Source organism: Tenrec ecaudatus, chromosome 8 (genome assembly GCF_050624435.1).
Source record: "Tenrec ecaudatus isolate mTenEca1 chromosome 8, mTenEca1.hap1, whole genome shotgun sequence".
In the NCBI taxonomy this organism is placed as follows: domain Eukaryota; kingdom Metazoa; phylum Chordata; class Mammalia; order Afrosoricida; family Tenrecidae; genus Tenrec; species Tenrec ecaudatus.
Genome location: NC_134537.1, coordinates 397,190 through 417,944, shown reverse-complemented (window position 1 = coordinate 417,944; position 20,755 = coordinate 397,190). Strand labels below are relative to the sequence as shown.

The following is a 20,755-nucleotide window of genomic DNA, read 5'->3' as shown; positions in this document are numbered from 1 at the left end:
AGTTTGATAGACAGGATTATGTAAATAATTGAAGTCAATACTTTCTGATGGGAAGGACTTAAATGCAAAATAGATTGTTGTTGGCATGAGTTGCCCTTGAGTTTGTCAGAACTCATGACCACACCATGTGCATCTGAGTAGAAGGGGCTCCGTTTTGGAAACTGGGACCTATTAGAAGCTGACCACCAGGCCCATCTCTCCAGGCACCTCTGAGCAAATTAGAAATTTTAACCCTTTGACTAGTAGATGCACGCTTAACTATTAGCGCCACCCAGAAAGTCCTTCAGACAACTCATGAAGAAGATGGAAATTTGGCAAGAGTTGATGAAAAAGGTGTGGTCAAATGAGCCATCAAAGCCGAGTTGAAATTTTGAGCCTAGGTGCCTTTAGTGGATGTTGCCATAGAAACAGGCAACACAGAGTGTAAATACTTATAAAAGTCTCAGTGACTTGTTGGAAGTAGAACACCAACATGTCTGGTTGACCACATAAATGGAAACTTATGATTTTTTTCAGGACCTAGAAATATTTACCAGCATTAATGTGGAAAAGTCTTATTTTATTTTCATATTGAAATGGGTCAGCATCTTCCGGGAATTTTTTTGTGACTTTTAAGTTTTTTTTGACTATTTGAGTTTTTGAGGCCCAAATTATTTTATGCAGAAAAGCTTTCTTGACCTTTAAAAAGCTGTAAATCTCTTCAAAGTATTCTTCTGAAGTACTTAAAACAGAATTGACAGAACCACTAATTAAATGGCAAAGTTCTAGCAACTTTAAATGATTATCTAAATTCAAATTATTGAGTTATGTAAATATACTTTCACTTACAGTTATTGTTGTTGAATTTTTTTCTACAAAGGTAGTGCATGCTTATAAATTCTTAAATTATAAAAGTTGCTGCCACACTCCTCTCTCAACTCTTGTGAATCGTTTGAGATAGACGGTGTATAGTATCCTTCTTTAGGGCTCAAGGCAGGAAATAAAATTTGATTCCCATATCTGCATTTATCATTTTGAATACTGGATGCTACCTACAAAGTTTCTGATTTCATCTGTTTCAAGTGTCCAGTAATATGATTCTCAGACATAACTTAATGCCATTGAGTTCATTCTGACTCATAGCAATTCTATAGGACAGGTTTGAACTGTGGGTTTTTGAGACAATAACTTTTACAGAATCTCACAGAACTGCTGGTCTCAAACTGCTAACTTTGATGCTGACAGCCCAACGCATAACCCACGATGCCTCCCAAGGCTCAATGTTCAGCCAATCCATAGTTGGGCCTGTAGGGTGATCTTTCCCACCAGAGTGGTAAACATCCTTATAACCATCCTTGAGCTCAGAAGGGCAGTCTTTGCCCAGGGCACACCTCTAAAGGCAGAAAGGATGGGAAAGGCGGCGGATTGGGAGCAGTGGACAGTGAAGGAAGTAGGAGGATCCTGTCATTGTGAGGACTGCAACCAGTGCCATCAATCAAAATGTGTAAGAACTGTTGACAGGAAAACCAGTTTCCTCGTAACCTTCACCCAAATCACAATGAAGAATCCTTTTGTTAAAAAAAAAATCATTTTATTGGGGTTTCATACAACTCTTACCACAATCCACACATACATCAATTGTGTAAAGCACACATACATTCATTGCCTTCATCATTCTTAAAACATTTGCTTTCCGCTTGGTCTCTTGGAATCAGCTCCTCATTTTTCTCTTTTTCCCCCTCCCCGCTTCCCTCTCCCGCATGAACCCTTGATGATTTATAAATTATTATTTTATCATATCTTACACTGTCTGATGTCTCCCTTCACCCACTTTTCTGTTGTCCAATCCCCCAGGGAGGAGGTGATATGTAGATCCTTGTAATTGGTTCCCTCTTTCTAACCCCCCTTTCCTCCTCCCTCCCAGTATCAGTACTCTCGCCACTGGTCCTGAGGGGTTCATCCGTCCTGGATTCCCTGTTTTTCCAGTTCCTATCTGTACCAGTGTACATCCTCTGGTATAGCCAGGTTTGTAAGGTAGAATTGGGATTGTGATAGTGGTGAGGGGGCGGGGAGGGGCATTTAAGAACTAGAGGAAAGTTGTGTGTTTCATAGATGCTACACTGCACCATGAGTGACTCATCTCCTCATCCACTGCTTTGCAAGGGATGTCCAGCTGTCTACAGATGGGCATTGGGTCCCCATCCACACTCCCCCTCATTCACAATATGATTTTTTGTTCTTTGGTGCTTGATACCTGGTCCCTTCAACCCCTCGTGATCACACAGGCTGGTGTGTTTCTTCCATGTGAGCTTTGTTGCTTCTGGGCTAGATGGTCACTTGTTTGCCTTCAAGCCTTTAAGACCCCAGATGCTATATCTCTCGATAGCTGGGCACCATCAGCCTTCTTTACCACACTTACATATGCACGCATTTGTCTTCAGTGTTGATATGGGGAAGGTGAGCACACAGTGATGGTTTTTGTTCTTTGGTGTCTGCTACCTGATCCCTTCAACACCTTGTGATCACAGAGGCTGGTGTGATTCTTTCCTGTGGGTTTTGTTGCTTCTGAGCTAGATGGCCACTTGTTTACCTTCAAGCCTTTAAGACCCCAGATGCTATATATTTTGATAGCCGGGCACATTCAGCTTTCTTCACCTCATTTGTTTATGCACACGTTTGTCTTCAGCGATCATGTTGGGAAGGTGGGTATCATGGAATGACCGTTTAGTTGAGCAAAGTGTTCTTGTATTGAGGGAGTACGTGAGTGGAGGCCCAATGTCCATCTGCTACCCTACTACTAAACCTATAAATATATGCACATAGACCTATTTCCCCCATAATCATAAATATATTTACATAGTACATGCCTATAGTTAGGCCTCTATGTATGCCCTTCACCTCTTACTTCTTTCCTCTATTTCCTTTTGCTTTCCTCTTGTCCCACTACCATGCTCATCCTTCATTTGGGTTTCAGTAATTCCTCTCAGTTACATTGCCCTTGTTCACTCCCTACCAGTCCTCCTATCCCCTCCTTGCCACTGGTTTTGAATCACTCATTCCCTTGTCCCTGGGTTGATTAACACCTCTTCCCTTCTCCCACCTCCCACTCTCCCATGTCCTATCCCCCCCCCCCCCAAGAACTGTCGGTCCCATTGTTTTCTTCTCCACATTGTTTATCCAGCCTGTCTTATCTAGATAGACCTGCAGAGATAATAATATGCACATAAAATTGTGGATGGCCTCGACAACACCAAACAAAGCAACACATAAAAGCAAGGTGACGGCAGCAGCAACAACAGACTAACAAACAAAAAAGCCAATGACATACAAAATCTAAAAGAAAAAAAAAAGGAATAAGAGAAAGAAAGAAAAGCCTGTTAATAGTTCAAGATCTGTTTGTTGACCTTTAGGAGTGTTTTCCGGATGAGTTTGATGGGCTGCCATGCCCTGGCCCCAAAGTCTATTTTTGATACGCCCTCAGGACTAACTTGTTCTGCTCCCCCTGCCCTTCTATTCCACTCCTTTAGTGTTTTGGCTCAGTGTGGTGGGGTCAGCTCGGTCACACATCCCACACTGTGTCTCCAGTGCTGTCCCATGTAGGGCCATGGGTCAGCGCAGGATGTCGCATCTTGCAGTGGAGCTGGCCATATGGTCTTCTCTGTGCATGACTACTCCGAGCAGGGCTATATTCTCCTGAGTTTCATGGGCCAGGGTGTGCTCTACTCCCTTCCTCCCCCATCATGTGCTTCAGCTTCCTTCTGGGTATGGTAGGTTGGTTCCTTTTCCTGGTTGGGGCTGGGCATATAGTCCAGTCTTTTTATGGATTCCTCTGTGCGTTATGTTGCCCTCCTGGTTTGGCACATCATAGTGGGGTCTGTATGCACATTCCAGTTCTGTGGGAACACAACCAATACTCTCCCACTTGGTGGATTAGTGCCTTGTTCCCCCATGTCATCATCTCAGTTTCTCCCCACTGCGACTCTTGATTCTCCCTCCTCCTGCCCCCTTTCCTCTTCTTTATGTTGTACTCACATTTACCTCACTGGGTGTGGTCTGCTCTCCCACCCCCCCCCCTGACTACCTATGTTCCACCCATTTACTGCAAGATAAGTGTCTATTCTATTTCTGCTATGCTGATTATACTTACCTCATGGGACTTATGTTATACCTGTCCTTTAGAGATTGACTTACCTAACTTAACATGATTCCTTCCAACTCTTCCCATAAAACAACATGTTTCATGTAATCGCCCGTGATTTTCAGTGCTGCATAGTACTCCATTGTGTGTATGTGCCAAAGTTTATTAAGCCATTCGTCTTATCGATGGAAACTTAAGCTGTTTTCAAGTCTTTGCAATTTTGAATTGTGCCAGAGTAAACACTGGAGCACAAATGACTGGTCATGTTTTGTTACTTCCTCTGGGTATGTCCAGTAGAGGGATGACTGGGTCATAGGTAGATCAATTTCCATTTTCTTTAAGTTTTGCCAGATTGCTTTTCACAGTGGCTGTGCAAATCTACACAACCACCAGCAGTGGAGGAGGGTTCCTACTTCACCACAGCCCCTCCAACACTTGTTGCTGATTTGGGCTAACCTCAGGGGTGTTAGGTGGTATCTCATGGTTGATTTGATTTGCATTTCTCTTATGGCTAATGACCTAGAACACTTTCTCATATGCTTGTTGGTCATATGGTTCTCCTCCCAAGTGAAAAAAATTTTGCCCACTTCCTTAGGGGGTTAACTGTTTTCCTCTTTTTACAGGTCATAATGGTGTTGTAGATTATAGTGATGAGGCCTTTGTCCGATGTATCATTACTCAAAATCCTCTCCCAGTCTGTGGGTTGTCTTGTCACCCTCTTGGTGAAGTCTTTCGAGGTGCACAGGTGCTTTATTCTTATTAAATCCCATTTGTCAATTTCCAGTTCACCTGCGTGTGTACCCTTCCCTATTGCAGTGAGCCTATGAGTTCCCTGGGCCAGGGCTCTGAGGTTAGTCCCAATTCCCTCCTTGATAGTCCTGATGGTTTGGGGTTTAACTTCTAGGTCTGTGATCTACCTTGAGTTTATTCTTGTGCATGGGCTGAGGTAAACGTCTTGTTTCATCTTTCTACATGTGGATATCCATTGTTTCCAGCACCACTTGTTAAAAAGGGCATCTGCTTCCCACTTGATGGTTTTGGGACCCTTGTTGAAGATCCGTTGTCTATATGCTGATGATTTTATTCCTGGGCTTTCTATTCTTTTCCACTGGTCTGAGTGCCACTGTGCCAGTTACCATGCTGTTTTCACCACTGTAGCTGTGTAATAGGCATTAAAATCGGGTAAGACAAGTCCTCCAACTTTGTCCTTCTTCTTGAGGAGTTCTCTGCTAATTCTGGGTTTCTTCCCTCTCCATATGAAATTGGTGGTCGGTTTTTCCAATTCTTTGAAGAAGGTTGTTGGTATTTGAATCGGAATAGCATTGAACTTGTAAAGTGCTTTGGGTAAGATTGTCATCTTTACTATGTAAATATTAAGCCTTCCAATCCATGAGCATGGGGTGGTCTTCCATTTGTGGAGGTCGCTTATAGTTTTCCTTGTATAAGTCTTTATGTTTGTTTTGTTAAATCTATTCCTAGGCATTTAAGTTTGTTCTTAGCTACTGTGAAGAGTACTTCCTTCTTGATCTCCTCTTCCATGGTCCTGTCCGATATGTATAGAAAAACTACCAACTTCTGTTGATCTTGTATACTGCCACTTTTCCATATTTCTCTATAGCTATTGTGAAGCTTTGGGGGTTTTCAATGTACAGGATCATGTCGTCTACAAATAGCGATAGTTTCACCTCCTCCTCTCCCATTTGGATCCCTTTGATGTCCTTCTGCTGTCTCATGTTGTTAGCTAGAACCTCCAGAACTATATTGAATAGAAGTGGGGACGGGGCATCCTTGTGTTGTGCCCCTTTTCAGTGGGATTGTTTTTGTCTTTTCTCCATTAACTATGATGTTGGCCATTGGCCTTTGGTAGACAGCTTGTATCAGCTTGAGGAATTTATGTTCCAATCCTATCTTTGTGAGTGTCTTAATTAGGAATGGGTGTTGGATGTTCTCAAATGCTTTTTCTACGTCTATGGATATGATCATATGGCTTTTATCCTTTTTCTCGATGTGTATAATATTGATGAATTTTCAGATGTTAAACCATCCCTGCATCCCTGGGATGAATCTTACCTGGTCGTGGTGGATGATATGTTTTATATACTTTTGTATTCTATTGGCCAATATTTTGTTAAGGATTTTTGCATCTATGTACATTAGTGATAATGGTCTGTAATTCTCTATACCTGTGGGATCTTTGCCCTGTTTGGGTTTCAAAGTTATGCTGGATTCGTAGAATGAGTTTGCCATCCTTTTCTATGCTATGGAATACTTTGTGGAGGATCGGTGTTAACTCTTCCCTGAATGCTTGGTAGAATTCTGCTCTGAAGCCATCTGGTCTGGGGCTTTTTTTGTTGTTAGCTTCTGATGACTCTGTTTCTTTCGCTATGGGTTTGTTGAGGTTCTTGACCTCTGTTGGAGATAATCCAGGGAGGGACTGCTTTTCTAAGTATTTATCAATGTCTTACATGTTTCTGAATTCATTAGAATACAGATCTTCATAGTACTTTGTGATTATCCTTTTAATCTCATTGAGGTCTGTTGTAATTTCCCCTGTTTTATCCCTCATCCTGGCTATTGATGTTTGCTCCTTTCTATCCTTGGTCAGATTCACCAGCGGTCTATCTAATTTGTTGATCCTTTCATAGAACCAGCTTTTAGCTGTATTTATCTTTGCATCATTCTCTTGTCTTCTCACTGGTTTAACTCTGTCCTGATTTTTATTACTTCTTTTCTCTTGCTTTTGGAGGGGTTGTTCGGCTGACTCTGTTCTAGTTGTTGGAGGTTTTGTGATAGCGTATCTGTCATAAGCTTCTCTTCTTTTTTCATATATGCATTTAATGATATCAAGCTATCCCTGATAACTGCCTTCACAGTATTCCATAAATTGTGATACATTGTATTCTCATTCTCATTGGTTTCTAGAAACTTCCTAATATCCTCTCTAATCTGGGCCTGTATCCATTCAGGTTGCAGGAGATCATTGTTCAACCTCCAATTGGTTTCCCTTGCTTTTCTGGACATACTTTTATTAATCTCCAGCTTGATGGCATAGTGATCTGAGAAAGATGTCTGAATAATATCGATGTGTTTGAATTTACTCAGGCTTGACTTGTGTCCCAGCATGTGGTCTATACTTGAGGATGATCCGTGTGGACTTGAGAAGAATGTGAATTTTTTTGCATTTGGATGGAAAGCTCCATAAATGTCTATCAGGTCCCATTGCCTAATTACATTTTTAGCTCTATAGCCTTTTTGCTGAGCTTCTTTCCCAACGATCTGCCTTTCTTTGATAATGGAGTGTTAAAGTCGCCTACTATGATTGTTGAATCCATGATTTCTTTTTCATCTTTTTAATAATTTGGCAAAATACGCCGCACCATTATTGGATGGATAAATATTCAATGTGCTAACTGGTTCTTGGTTTACTGAGACTTTGAGCATTATGTAGTATCCCAACTTGTCTCTTTTTATGGTTTGACCCTTGAGGTCCATTTTGTCAGAGATTAAGACAGCCACCCCTGCTTTTTTTAAGTTGCTTGGTATACTTTCAGCCAGCCTTTTATGCTTAGCATATTTTTGTCTGTGCGCTTAAGATGTGTCTCTATCAAGCAACAGATTGATGGATTATATTTTTGAGCTGGTCCTCCAGCCTTTTTCTTTTAATGTATGAATTGAGTCCATTGAAATTCAGAGTTACTATCACAATCTGGATTCATAGTGGCCATACTCTGTCTTGTGTTTTGGGTGCTTTCCTATCTCCCTTCATATCAGTGTGCTGCGTTTGAGTGGAAGTTTCTATCTTGCCTTATTTTCCCTCTGAGCCCCTGTTGTCCTGGTAATTGTTGCTGGCATGTTGGCTTCTAGATGGAGATGGGCTATATGGTGGTCTCCTGTTTGTTCTTGGTGGAGATTGATCCTCTGGGCATAAGTCAGCCAGAATCTTCTGCAGGGTCAGGTGTCTTGCAGCATATTCTTTGAGTCTTTCCTTGTCCTGGAAGACCCTTATTTCACCATCTATCTTAATGGATAACTTGCAGAGTAAAGGATTCTGGGGAGGCTTTTTTTTTTCTTTCAGCTTTTGGAAGATATTGCTCCATTCTCTCCTCCTCTTCATGGTATCTGCTGATAGGTCTGAGCATACTCTTGCCTGCACTCCTTTGTATGCGACTGTCGTCCTTTCTCTTGCTGCTTTTAAAATGTTCTCTTTTTCCTCAAAGTTGGATATTTTTACTGTTATATGTCTTGGTGCCTAGAGTAGCTGGTGTCCTTTCTGCTTCCTGTATGAACACCTGATTCTCACTCGTTAGTGTGGGAAAGTTTTCTTCCAAAAATTCCTTTGCTATCTTGGCTGTCAACTCGTGTGTCCTGCTCCAGTAGACTAATTATTTGAATATTATTCCTCTTCATAGCATCTGTCATTGATCTCAGGTTATCTTCTGCTTCTTTAATTTTCCTATCTGACTGTCTTTCCCACTTGCTTAGGTCTATTTGAGTGTCCTTGAGATCACTGATATGGCTTTCTGCCTTCTCAAGCCTTGTCATAATTCTGTGACCTTGTGTGTGGCTTCTGCTACCTCCTCTGTTAGCTCCTGTAGTTCCCTTTGATGTGTGGATTTCATCCCCTCTGTTGCAGACTTCATCCCCTGTCTTGTGGACTTCATCTCCTCTATCATTACATCCTTATTTTGGGTTTCTTCCCTCAGCTCCTGTATTACTGCGAGCAGACTTCTGAAGATTTCCTTCTGTGACAGATCTGTGTTTGAGTCTTCTATGAGAAAGAAATGTTAGTTCTGCTATTGTATTTTGTCTCTCTGGGTTTTTTTTTTTTGGTGGGGGGCGTGATGTGGTCTGTTGATTTTTTTTCATCAATCCTTTCATAGGCCCCATGTTTCTTGGAGACCAGGGAGCCATTATCTGTGTTACTATTAAGGATTCTTTCAGGGGGCTGCCTGTGACCTACTATACAGATGGGTCAGACTGCTGTGTGTGTAGGCAGAGTTCACCGATGGCTTTGTGTTTCAGTGATTGGAGTGGGTGCTGGAGCTCAGTGATTGTCCCTAGGCTGCTTTGACCTGGTCTGTCAGGGCACACTTAGTAGCCCTTTTATTTGTTTAATTAAAAAAAAAAAGAAAAAAACATTTTAGGAGGAAAAAGAGAAAAAAGGAAAAGCTATAAAAGGAGAAAAAGTAATGAAAAAGAAAAAAGAGAGGAGGAAAACCTGTAAAAGGAATAAAGAAGAGAGGAAAAGAGAAAAGAAAACAAAGTAAAAGATAAAAAACGTAAACAAATGAAAAGAAAAACCAGCAGGAAAAAAAAACATGTATATCCCCCTCCCCCCCCCCCCTCTTTCCTTTTCCCTCAAATTTCTAGAGGTGCCTAGTAGAAGGCAGAGGTGGGTCAGCCCTCTCTGCTTCAGGAAGTGGTGCTGATCTGGGCCTCTGGAGCCAGCCTATGTGAGGGGGAAATGCTCTTCAGATCAGCATGCACCCCCAGGTCCCTTGAGACCTGTAGAGTTAAGCCAGTAAGCAGAGCCTACACTGGCAGAGACGCACCTCAGCGAGGAGCCTCCTGCACCGGCCAGAGAACGCTGTGGCTGCAAGGGGTGCTGTGGGAGACTCTGGCCACAGTGCCCGCCTCTTATACCGGTGGGAAAGGGCTGGAACTGGCAGGCTTAGAAGCTGGCGCTGGGTACCCCACAGGGCACCGCAGTGGCGTGAGCTGGCCAGAGTGGACAGACGGCTCCTGCGGGGACCACAAAGCCATGTCCTAGGCTCGTTAGCAGGTGGGAACGCTTGTCCTTTGAGCTGCCAGCCCTGTGAACGCAGGCTCCACAGTGACGTGGGCCGAGCTGGGAACGCACAGCAGCGGTTCCGGTGGAAACAGGGCAGTGGTACCCGCCCTCCGCACTTGGAGGAATGCCCTGGGGAAGGTAGGCTCAGCCCTCCTGCTGGTGCTGGGCACCCCGCAGTGCACCAGAGCGGACAAAGTCGGCTCCGACAAGCGCCAAGCCGTGCAGCTAGCCATCTTAGGCAGGACGCTCGCTGTTCGGGCCGCCAGCACTGTGGGCGGTGCAGGTCTGGGCTGTGGCCACAGCCCACTACACTGGGAGGAACGCCCTAAGGCTGGCAGGCTGAGCGCTTCAGGCCGCGGGCACAGGCTTCTGCAGTGGCGCCGACCAGCTGAAGTGGCTTCAGGGGAAACGCAGGCCCAAGGGTTGGAGTGGGATGGGCCCCGGCAGCTGGATGGAGCTGGCGGGAAGTACGCAGCACTGGCGGCTGAGAGTGTGCCTTAACGCGGCCTCCCAGGCAGGGAGCAGAGTAGGAGTAAAGCTGACGAGAGCAAGCGGCAAACAGGGTGCCAGTGGAGAGGTCCCAGACAACAATGAGGGTGGATTGTATCCTGTGCAGGTCGCCCATCCAGCCACCGGTAGATTGCAGATCTGTTATGGAGCCTTGGGTGGATGGATCCTGGATCATGAAGGCCCTGGCTCAGGACAGATGTGTGGGGTGGGGGTGGGGTGCTCTCCCAGGAGTATTTTTCACTCACCAGACTCCTTCCAATTGGCTACCTGGACACTAAACCTGCCTTGTACTAAAGAGCCCTCAGAGTGTGCGGCTCACCTGGTCTGTCATCTTCCTTAACCAGCCACACTGAATCTTGAAATTCTATTACTCACCTCATTTTATGGCTGAAAAACAAAGGTTTAGTGAGAGAAGCATACTCTCCCAGAGTCAGAAACTGAAGTTACGGGAACTGAATTTGAGTTAGGTTGGCCGGATTCCAAAGTCCAAGCCCTTTTCATGACCCTGTGATTTTATTTTTAAAATACCTCCGTCAATGAGTCACTCAGGGTTCAGTGTAGCAATAATGAAACTCACAACCTTCCTCTAGTGCTTAAACGCTTCTTCCCCCCAACTATCATGATCCCAATTCTACCTTGCAGACCTGGTTAGACCAGAGGATGCACAGCGGTACAGATGGGATCTGGAAACACAGGGAATCTAGGACAGATGAACCCCTCAGGACCAAGGGTAAGAGTGGTGATACCTGGAGGGAAGTGGGAGTAGAAAGGGGGAACCGATCTCGAGCATCTACATATAACCTCCTCTCTGGGGGGGGGGGTGGGCAATAGGAAAGTGGGTGAAGGGAGACACCGGGCAGTGTAAGATAAGATACAATAATAATTTATAAATTATCAAGGGTTCATGAGGGAGGGGGGAGCGGGAAGGGAGGGAGGGGGAGGAAAAAGAGGACAATTAGCTGATTCCAGGAACCCAAGCAGAAGGCGAATTTTGAGAATGAATTTTGGGCAACGAATGTATAGTGGGCTTTACACAATTGATGTATGTATGGATTGTGATAAAAAGTTGTATGAGCCCCAATAAAATGATTAAAAAATACTTCCATCAAGACTAGTTCCAAAATACCATGGCTTGGCATGTTGCTGCCGTTACATGAGGCTCAGTCCAAAGATGGCCTCCTTTAATCAAAATACCCCCATCCAATTCTACCCCCACCCCCCACCGCCACATATTAGTTTATCTTACTGGAAAATTACGTATATGCTCAAAATTTGGTTGGGACCAGAAATTCACCAGCTGGACTGCTTCTCAGAACCACTGAAGAGTGAGTCAAAGTCTACATGGAAGTTCATGCAGGCAAGGATCTTTGCTGGATTGTTGCCTGAGTCCCTGCGAGGCACAAACAGGAATTAGAAAGATGACTACCTGAGCTATTTTCTTTCTTGTACTGGCTCCTCATATTGTGCCGGGGTTCTCACACAGTAGTCTTTGTCTCAGATGGCTTATTTGCTTTGATTCTCACTACCCAGTTGCTCATAAAATTGATCTTTTTCATAATCTTCCATTTGAAAATTTTAATTTGGCTTTGTATCACCGTCAGTGAGTACTTGTGAGCAAAATGTCCCTACTGGTGTAGATGACAAGGTGACCATATAACATGGCAATGCTGAGGAAATCAGTTGTGATCATTAAGAGTAAAAAGAAACTAGATATATTCCACAAATGTTATCCTTAAATGCCATAGTAATTCACTTGTTTTTAAAGTGAGAATGCAGGGAAAGATAATCTGTGCTTCCTGGTTATTTTATTCTGATTTAGGATATAGTTAAATACTTGTGTATCTGTCTAACAATGCAATTATTCTAAATAGGTTATAAAATAAATGAGACTTTTACTCTAATCTATTCCCTCCATTAGTGTCTCTTCTAGTAATAGTAATACAATTTTTTAACATTGTGGAGTGCTTACATGTCAAGTATTTTAATTTTCTACTTTTTTATATTAACTTGAGATCAATACTACTCTTCTCCCTCCATTCTCATACAATAGACAAAGAAACTGAATCACAAAGAGGGTAAATACCATGCCTAAGCAAATGGTAAATATGAAATTGGAATCCAAAATAGTAGACTACCAAGTATTTGTGTGATGCACTTTATAGTTACACTGTTAGTGATGTTAATTATCTTAGCAATTTATTGCCTATTGATCTTGAAAGAAAAAAACTCAGTAAATATAAAACTAAACCCCACAGACATTGAATCAGTTTCAACTTATAATAACCCTATAGGACAGAGTAGAACTCCTCCTTAGAGTTTGTGAGACTGTATATCTCTACTTGAGCAAATAGTCTTGTCTTTCTCTTGTGGATCAACTAGTGGGTTTGGACATCAACTCTTGAGGTTAGCATTCCCACACCCATCCTACACCACACATGACTCATTGCCAGTATATATAAATATACAATTATATTTTAATTTTGAAGCAAGTTAAATGTTTTGCAACTGATATGAAAGATAAAAACAAAAAATCTAAATCATGTAGAACATAGTAATCCTATCTCAACTCAATCAGTGCTCATTTACTAAGATTACAAACTATAGTAATGGTAATAACATACGAGGGAGTAGTTTAAAAAAAAAAGTTCTGTTGGGTGCAGCGTTTGTAGTAGACATTTTTCCCATTAAGCCAGCATCCAGCAACTCACTGAATTAGTGCACCCAGTGGCATTGCTTGGGAAGTGTCTCTCTGATCATAGTGAATTTTTTCATAAAAATTAGTTTCATTCGAACCTCATTTTTTGTGATGCCAAATTTAAGAGAACATGTGGTTGTGAAATTTTGCTTCCTGCTCTGGGAAAAATTCTGCAGAAACTTTTGTGATGTTCTGAATACAGCTTACAAGGAAAGTGCTATGGGAAAAAACTCAAGTGTACAAGTGGTTTTCTCATTTCAAAAAAAGTGAAATGTCAATTGATGACAAACCTCATTCTGGACAATCTGTCAATTTCCCGAGTGGACAAAAATGTCGACTTATAGTGCATTTGAGATTCTTTCCACCAGGTCAGACTTCATCAGCTTTCTCTTTAGAGGCTCTGAAAAGCTAGTGTAATATTGTGCAACAAAAAAGGCCTGATTTGTGGCAGACAAGATCTGGTTTTGCTACCACAACAATGCACCCACTCACATAGCTATCTCAGTGCACCAGTTTTGGGCCAAAACAGCAGGTGTCTCTTGCCCCATGCACCTAACTCACCTGACCTTGCCCTGTGCAACTTCTTTTTGTTTCTGTGAATGAAGAGGGACATGAAAGGACAGTGATTTGATAACATAGAAGAGGTGAAGGAAAAAAGTGAGGGAGGTGCCGTTAGCCATCAAAACAGATGAGTTTGAAAAACATTTCTAAGAGTGGAATTGCAGAATTGACAAATGTGTTAAGTGTAATGGAGAGTACTTTGAAGGTAATAAGGTTGTTCTGTAAATAAATTTAAATACATAGCATTGGGGTGGTGAATTCTAGGACTTTTGGGGGTACCCCTTTGTAATTATTAAGATTAATTGCATATTAATAATATTTAAAATTATTTCTTTTACTTATTTCTTTGTTTAAAGCTTCAGAATTGTGAATGTACATCACAAAAGAGCCCTTGTGACATAGTGGTTATGAGTTGGGCTGCTAACGGCAAGGTCAGCAGTTCAAACCCACCAGCTCCCCCTCTGTTTTCTACTCTGGTAAAGCGTTTCTGTCTTGGAAACTCGCAGGGGCTGTTCTAGCCTGTTCTGTAGGGTTGCTATGAGTTGGCATCTGTGGATGGCGATGAGTTTGGTATGTCAGGTAATTTTTATTTGTAAAGTCTGGCTCCCTGGGAATGAAAAAGAGGCAGCAAATCACTGAGACCTTTATTTGGAAAGTACAGGAACTGGAGGTGAGACCCTGTAACTGCTTCACTCTCAGTATATATAGCAGAATGTAGTCTTGGGGCCACAGGGTCACATGTTTCTTCAGATTAGACTGGGAAAAGCAGGTTCCCCAGGGTAGAGACCATGTGTGTTATCAACTAAGCCTAGGGATGTTGGGCATGTAAGTGAGGACCAGTTAGCATCTCTGCCATAAGTGCAATTAATATGTATATCTTTATTCTATTCTTGATAAAGTAATTTCTTTTAGAATTTGCTCCCTTATGTTATATAAACTGAACAAAAACAAAAGCAAAGCAAAAACCAATGCACACTTACATACATACACACATTTAAAACCTGTTGCTCCTCAAATCAGTTTGACTCTGAGCTACTCTGCAGGGCAGAGTAGAACTGCTGTACAGAGCTCCTGAGAGTGGCAACCTTTAAGGGAGCAAATAGCCTCAACTATCTTTCATGGGCTGTCTGGTGTGTTTGAACTGCCTACCTTGTGGCTAGCAGCCCAGCATTTAACCTACAGTTTGGTAAGAGTATATTACTTTGATAAAATAATTTATATTTAGAAAGTTATTAAATCTTGCCTGAGATCTTCATAGCATATTAACAGATCCCTTGAAAGGGGGTCTTCAGGGAAAGGTGTGTGGTGCAGCCCCCTTCCTCCTAGTCAGGGAACACAGCAGGGCATCTGGATAACTGGCACTTAGAAAGATCTCGTTTGGCTTGGATGCTCCTGAAAGCATCAATGTGCCATTCTGAATTGTTTGCCACCATGGAATTTAGGGTTAAACATTTACCATCTTTGAAATCTTCTGAGACATACTTGTGGTATACTGATGTCCAAAGCATGCCCATTGATTCTGGTTATAATGAATGTTACTGCTCAGTGCTGCTCCGTGATTTGGCCTCATAGAAACTCCACGTGACTGTAGAACTCTCCCATAGGGTTTTCTAGGTTGTAATCTTTAGGGAAGCACGTGAGTAGGTTTTTCTCTTATTGAGCCAATAATGTATTCATATAGCTGACTTTTAGGTTGTCAACTAGGGGCACTACCAGGACTCGTTATGTAATGAAGAGGGAACTTACTGCAGAGTGAAAATATTTTGGGGAGTGACTTTTAAGTTTCCTTTTTTGCTCTGCTATTTTGGTCTGTGACTGAACTGTGAGGAGTGAAGTCTCCATAAAAGAAATCAGTGAAATGGTAGACATTACATTACGGTGTCAGTTTTTAGCTAATATGTTTTCAAGTATATTCTGTTTTCAAAAGATGGGCTTGTCTGAACACGTTCACTTTAGGATTTAGTGTGGAATAATGATTCATAGACTGAAAATGTGTTGAAGGCAGTAGTTGGACACATTTGTCAAAGATATGAATTCCTTCAGAATTATGGCAGATACAAATAGGCTTTAAATGGTGAGCAATTACAATGGCAGCTTCTGTTAATTACTCTATATTATCATGTTATATAGCAAGTGGCTGGCTTATTAGCAGTTCAGTACTGTTTTACAATTATTATTTTGGTAGTAACTTGCTGTTGAAAATTTACTAAGATTGTCACTAAACAATCTGCCCTTGTCTTGGACTTTATTTGCCAATGTAATATAAATAGGGATAACATAATGGAAATGTTACATTTTACATCGAGGGAGCTTCATTGGTGCCCATTGTAAATAACTATTAGCCTATTGACTGAGATCAGGTATAATTCTGTGTTGGATTCTATACCCTGACTTTTATTAGATTTTTTCTGTACTTCCTGGGAGGCCTAATGGCATGGTGGATTGTGTGTTGGGCAGCGAACTCCAAGGCGAGCAGTTTGGAACCACTATCTGCTCTGTAGGAGAAAGATAAGGCTTTCTATTCTTGTAAAGAGTTACAGTCTCTAAAACCCAGGGGTCTTATAAGGTCAGAATTTAGGGTTTGGGGTCTGTTTTGTTTCTTAACTATTCTGAACTACGTTTCTATGCCTGAATTCCAGTGAGTGTATTTTAAACTTTTATTACTTTGTGTTTTTAATTAAACAGCTTTGATGTCATATTTGCTGGTGGTCCAGAAGAAGTTCTAAAAAAATTCCACAAGATGAAGCACAGAGTGGTCTTTGCAGCTGATGGAATTCTGTGGCCAGATAAAAGACTGGCAGATAAGTACCCTGTTGTGCACATTGGGAAACGCTACTTGAATTCAGGAGGTGGGTAAGACATGAGTAGGAAGTAAATGATCAATGTGGGAAAAAACAGCCTTTTATTTTTGGACACTGTCCTACCTGTAGATGCAGGCATAACCATCAACGTATTAATAATATGAACTTACCATATCTGTTTGATTGGAGTACATTCTATAGTGGACAGTGTGCTGCCTCATCTGCTATGCCATTTGATGCTCCTAACAACCTTAGGCAGGGCTGCTATATTATTTCCATATTCTTCCAGAATTAAGTAATTTTTTCCTCAACAAGAACCCTGGGCAGACAGAATGTCTAATGAACTCATCTAACCATATGGGTAGTGTTTCCAGTCTACCCAGCGGCCCTTGGGGCACCAGGCAAGCCTGTGGAGCACAGTTCTCCTCTGACACATGTGATCACCTTGAGTCCGCATCTCTTTGCCTGCAGTTGTTTGTTAATGTTGTTTCCCTCACAGTTGTACTGGGGACTTTTGTTATTTTATATATGTATCGCACTTCGGAAACTCTAAACTCCAATTGTCACCCCCTACCTTCAGCTCACCTTCTTCCTTTTTCCATCTTAGTAGATCTCTGTTGCATGCTGTGTGGGAACTCTTGACCGTTTCATTTTTACCTAATCTCCATGTGGCTGATTGTTCCCATAAAGATTTATACTGATACCAAGGGCTCAATAGAAAGTATGTGTCTAGAAAAGAATAATGGCAACATATATGCTTGATACAATTGATATATGGATGGTTATAAGAGTTTTAAGAGCCCCCAACAAAATGATCTTTAAAAAAAAAAAAAGATGTATAGCCTCAGAAACCCTGTGGAGCAAATAATTCTACTGTGCTCTTTAGGATCACGGTGAGTTAGTCAACAAGATGGCTCTCTGTGTGTGGTCACGTGCGCGCGTGTGACTGACCTTTGGGTGGTAAAGGTTCCTCATGTTTCACATTCTGTCTTCTTTGCCTCAGCAGTCCCTGCGGCCGCTCAGGTGGCTGCCCACTGTGATTCCTCTGCCTTCAGTACTCAGCCTCTAGGCTAATCATTCAGCATGTACTAAATCATAGATAATTTAAAAACTTATTCTTAAGGCATATATAGCTATAGATATGATATGAATTTTATTTTATATTTATAAAGTTTCCTTAAATTGCCATATATAGGGAACTGCCCTCTGTAGATCCATCTGGGTAATGATACATCCACTTTAGTATCTAAATTTCAGGCACAGTTATAGTGCTGTGGGAAAAAAAATAATAGGTATCAAGTAAGTGCTTGTGTGGGCCATTTTAATGAAGGAACATGCATTTACCAGTGTATAACAAAGCCATCAAACAGCATCCTTATGACCGCTGTAGTGAAAATAGAGATGTCAGATCATCTCAGCATGTTTAATAAAGGCTTAAATGATTTCATGAATGAAATACAGTTCTTTACGAGCATGAGTCATTTTGTGGGCCTTTCTACTTTTATTATATTGTGGTGTAAAATATAAATAACAAATTGTACCTTTGAAACCATTTTTAAATGTGTGATTTAGTGCAATTGGTTACTTTTCTAATATTATATAATCATCACATGGGTGTATCTTTTAATAGTCAAAAAACATTTATTACAGTGATCAAACACTTTTTCTTATGAGAAAAATTCATATTAGAAACCATATTGGCCTGGAACAAGATGGCATTTTAGTATAAAAAAAGATACATCACTTTGAAACATATAGATGGTATGAAAATAAATGTCACTTACATGCATTTATTGAAAGCTGTTTTAGATATATAAAAATGATGAATACATGTTTTAGAAACACACTAATGTAAACCATTGGAAAAAATGTGACAATGTCACTGTATTTGTTTATGTACATTTTCCACCACGGGGGATTGATTGATCACCAGAATAAAACACTATGATTTCTCAGGGAGTTAGGGTTTTTTTCATTTGGCAAGGACAAAAATAAACCAATCAGTGATTGGGTTTTTATTATCTTTTTTTTTTTTTGCCGTGTTTTCTCGAGGTAACAAATAATATTCCTGGTCCTATTTCCTTCCTGTTATTCCTATCAGGAAATTTGGGTTTTGTGAGTAAAACATAGGTTTCCTTTTAATTGCCAAGAGCAGCATTACTCCCTTTTAAAAAGTATTGTGTGCCAATGAAGCATAGCAGTTTGGGATATTTGAAATTTACAGGAAGACTCAAATGGGAAAAAATGATCCAATTATATGTTTTATTTTATAGGCAAATGCTTGGCAGATTATGTGCTTATCTTCTTGGGCCAAAGGGAACAATCTAGTGTTAGACTTCATTTTAATACTTTACCACCAAGAAAATAGCCAGAGAACAGTTTAGTGAGCATAACAGTGACACACTTAAGTAAGGAGAAATCTTTGAAATGTCTCAGGTTTAAATGCCTTGGAGATGCTTGTAGTCAGTGACAAATCCAACATTCCTTTGATTGTGTTAGATTCTGGCACTGACAGTAAAACCACTGTGATAGAAATGTTCTTTTTCAGAAACTGAATTCTCTGCAAACGATCCAAGGAAAGCATTGTAGACAGGCAGAGAAAAATATCTTTTGTCTTACTCTATCCCTTTCCTAGCAACTCTTTTTTTCTTAAGAAACATAACATTTATTACCGCTTTGTTCCAATTAATTTGGGGAATGTGTTTATTAGAAGGAGGCATTTCTCTACCTTTATTTTGCTATTTAGAGTAAAACTCACTATCATAGCTTGTATATAAAACAAAGGGCACTCGATACAGTGAAACTAATGAGAAGCTGGAACCTAACCGGACACATTTGTGCTTTCACGTTTTCTGCCTTTGTCAGGATGAAGTCTAACCACCTTTCTCTCTTGCTTTTTTGTAGAAGATACTTGAGTTTTCCTTACACAGGTTTCCTTACACAGGTTCTAATGTTCAGAGGCTTTACTGTATGTCTCGTGGTGATTTATGAAGACCTAACATAAAGATTGCTCCTTCTGATGCCCTGAATCTGTGCAATTAATGTAGAATTAATCTGGGATTAATGTAGACATGAGTTTGGGCCTTTGAATATTAAACCCTCTCCCCTCTCTTGGCTGCATTGCAGGATTCATTGGCTATGCTCCATACATCAGCCGTATAGTTCAGCAGTGGAATCTCCAGGACAATGACGATGATCAGCTCTTTTATACTAAAATTTATATTGACCCACTGAAGAGAGTAAGTAAAGGCCTCTACTTTCTTTCTGGTTCACAAGTAGAACAAATCAAAAGAGCAGTGCTATATTTTTGCACTTACTTATTTTTCCTTCTGTTATATAAAACCGGCCTAGAAGTGGGTAGCCCAAAGATACAAGGGGGTATCCCCCCAAAAATGAATTTTTTCAAAGCTATGTATTTAAAGCTATGTATTAATTTTTATAAAACAACCTTATCACCTTCAAGTACTCTCCATTACACTTAATACATCTGTAAAATCTGTGATTCCAGCCTTGGAAAAATTTTTGAAACTCATCTGTTTGGAATAGCTGACAGCGCCTCCCCATTTTTTCTTCACTTCTACATCCTCAAATCTCTGTCCTTTCATGTCCCTCTTCATTCGTGGAAACAAAAGAAGTTGCACGGAGGTCAGATGAGTAAGGTGTGTGGGTCAAGAGAGACTTGCTATTTTTTGCTCCAAACTGGCACACTGAAATGGCTTGAAGATAATCAAGCAGCCATTTATCAGGGAAACAACAAAACCCACGTGGAAGAAACACACCAGCCTGCGTGATCAGGAGGTGTCCCAGGAAGAGGTATCAGAAGTTCAAAAGCAAACAACCAAATTGATGTAAAGGGGCGTGGATGTAGTGGAGACCCAAAACTTACCTGTAAGATCATTAGACAGTCCCTCTCAGAAGGGCCACATGGAAGGGATGATAAATCCAGGGTGCCGTAGAGCACTGATGAAACTCATAACTATCCTCTGGGTCTTTAATATTTCTTTCCCTCAAAATTAAGGCTTATGTTTTACCTCATTAAGCCCTACGTTTATTTATTTCCATAATTAAGATAGTCCACTCCAAGAATGCCAGGATTGATGACCCTTCAGAAATAGAAACAGGAGTAGTGATTCCTTGAGGATATGGGAAAGGGGGGCCAGAGGGAGCTGATAGCAATGATGACTGTATAACCCCACTCAAGGGGAGCAATTAGCAGTAGGTGAATGGATATGCTTAATGGGATAAGATACATATATATATATACATATAGTTGAATAATA

At 41.1% G+C, this 20,755-nt stretch overlaps 1 protein-coding gene across 2 annotated transcripts in view; it reads left to right on the top strand.

The window, feature by feature from the left end:
* Positions 1–20,755, top strand: part of PLOD2 (procollagen-lysine,2-oxoglutarate 5-dioxygenase 2) — a 127,288-nt gene that overhangs the window by 62,444 nt on the left and 44,089 nt on the right. For both annotated transcript variants that reach the window (XM_075555897.1, XM_075555896.1), the window contains exons 4-5: positions 16,360–16,523; positions 19,602–19,714. In XM_075555897.1, the coding sequence (XP_075412012.1) occupies positions 16,360–16,523; positions 19,602–19,714 (277 nt within the window). The remainder of the gene's footprint in view (positions 1–16,359; positions 16,524–19,601; positions 19,715–20,755) is intronic.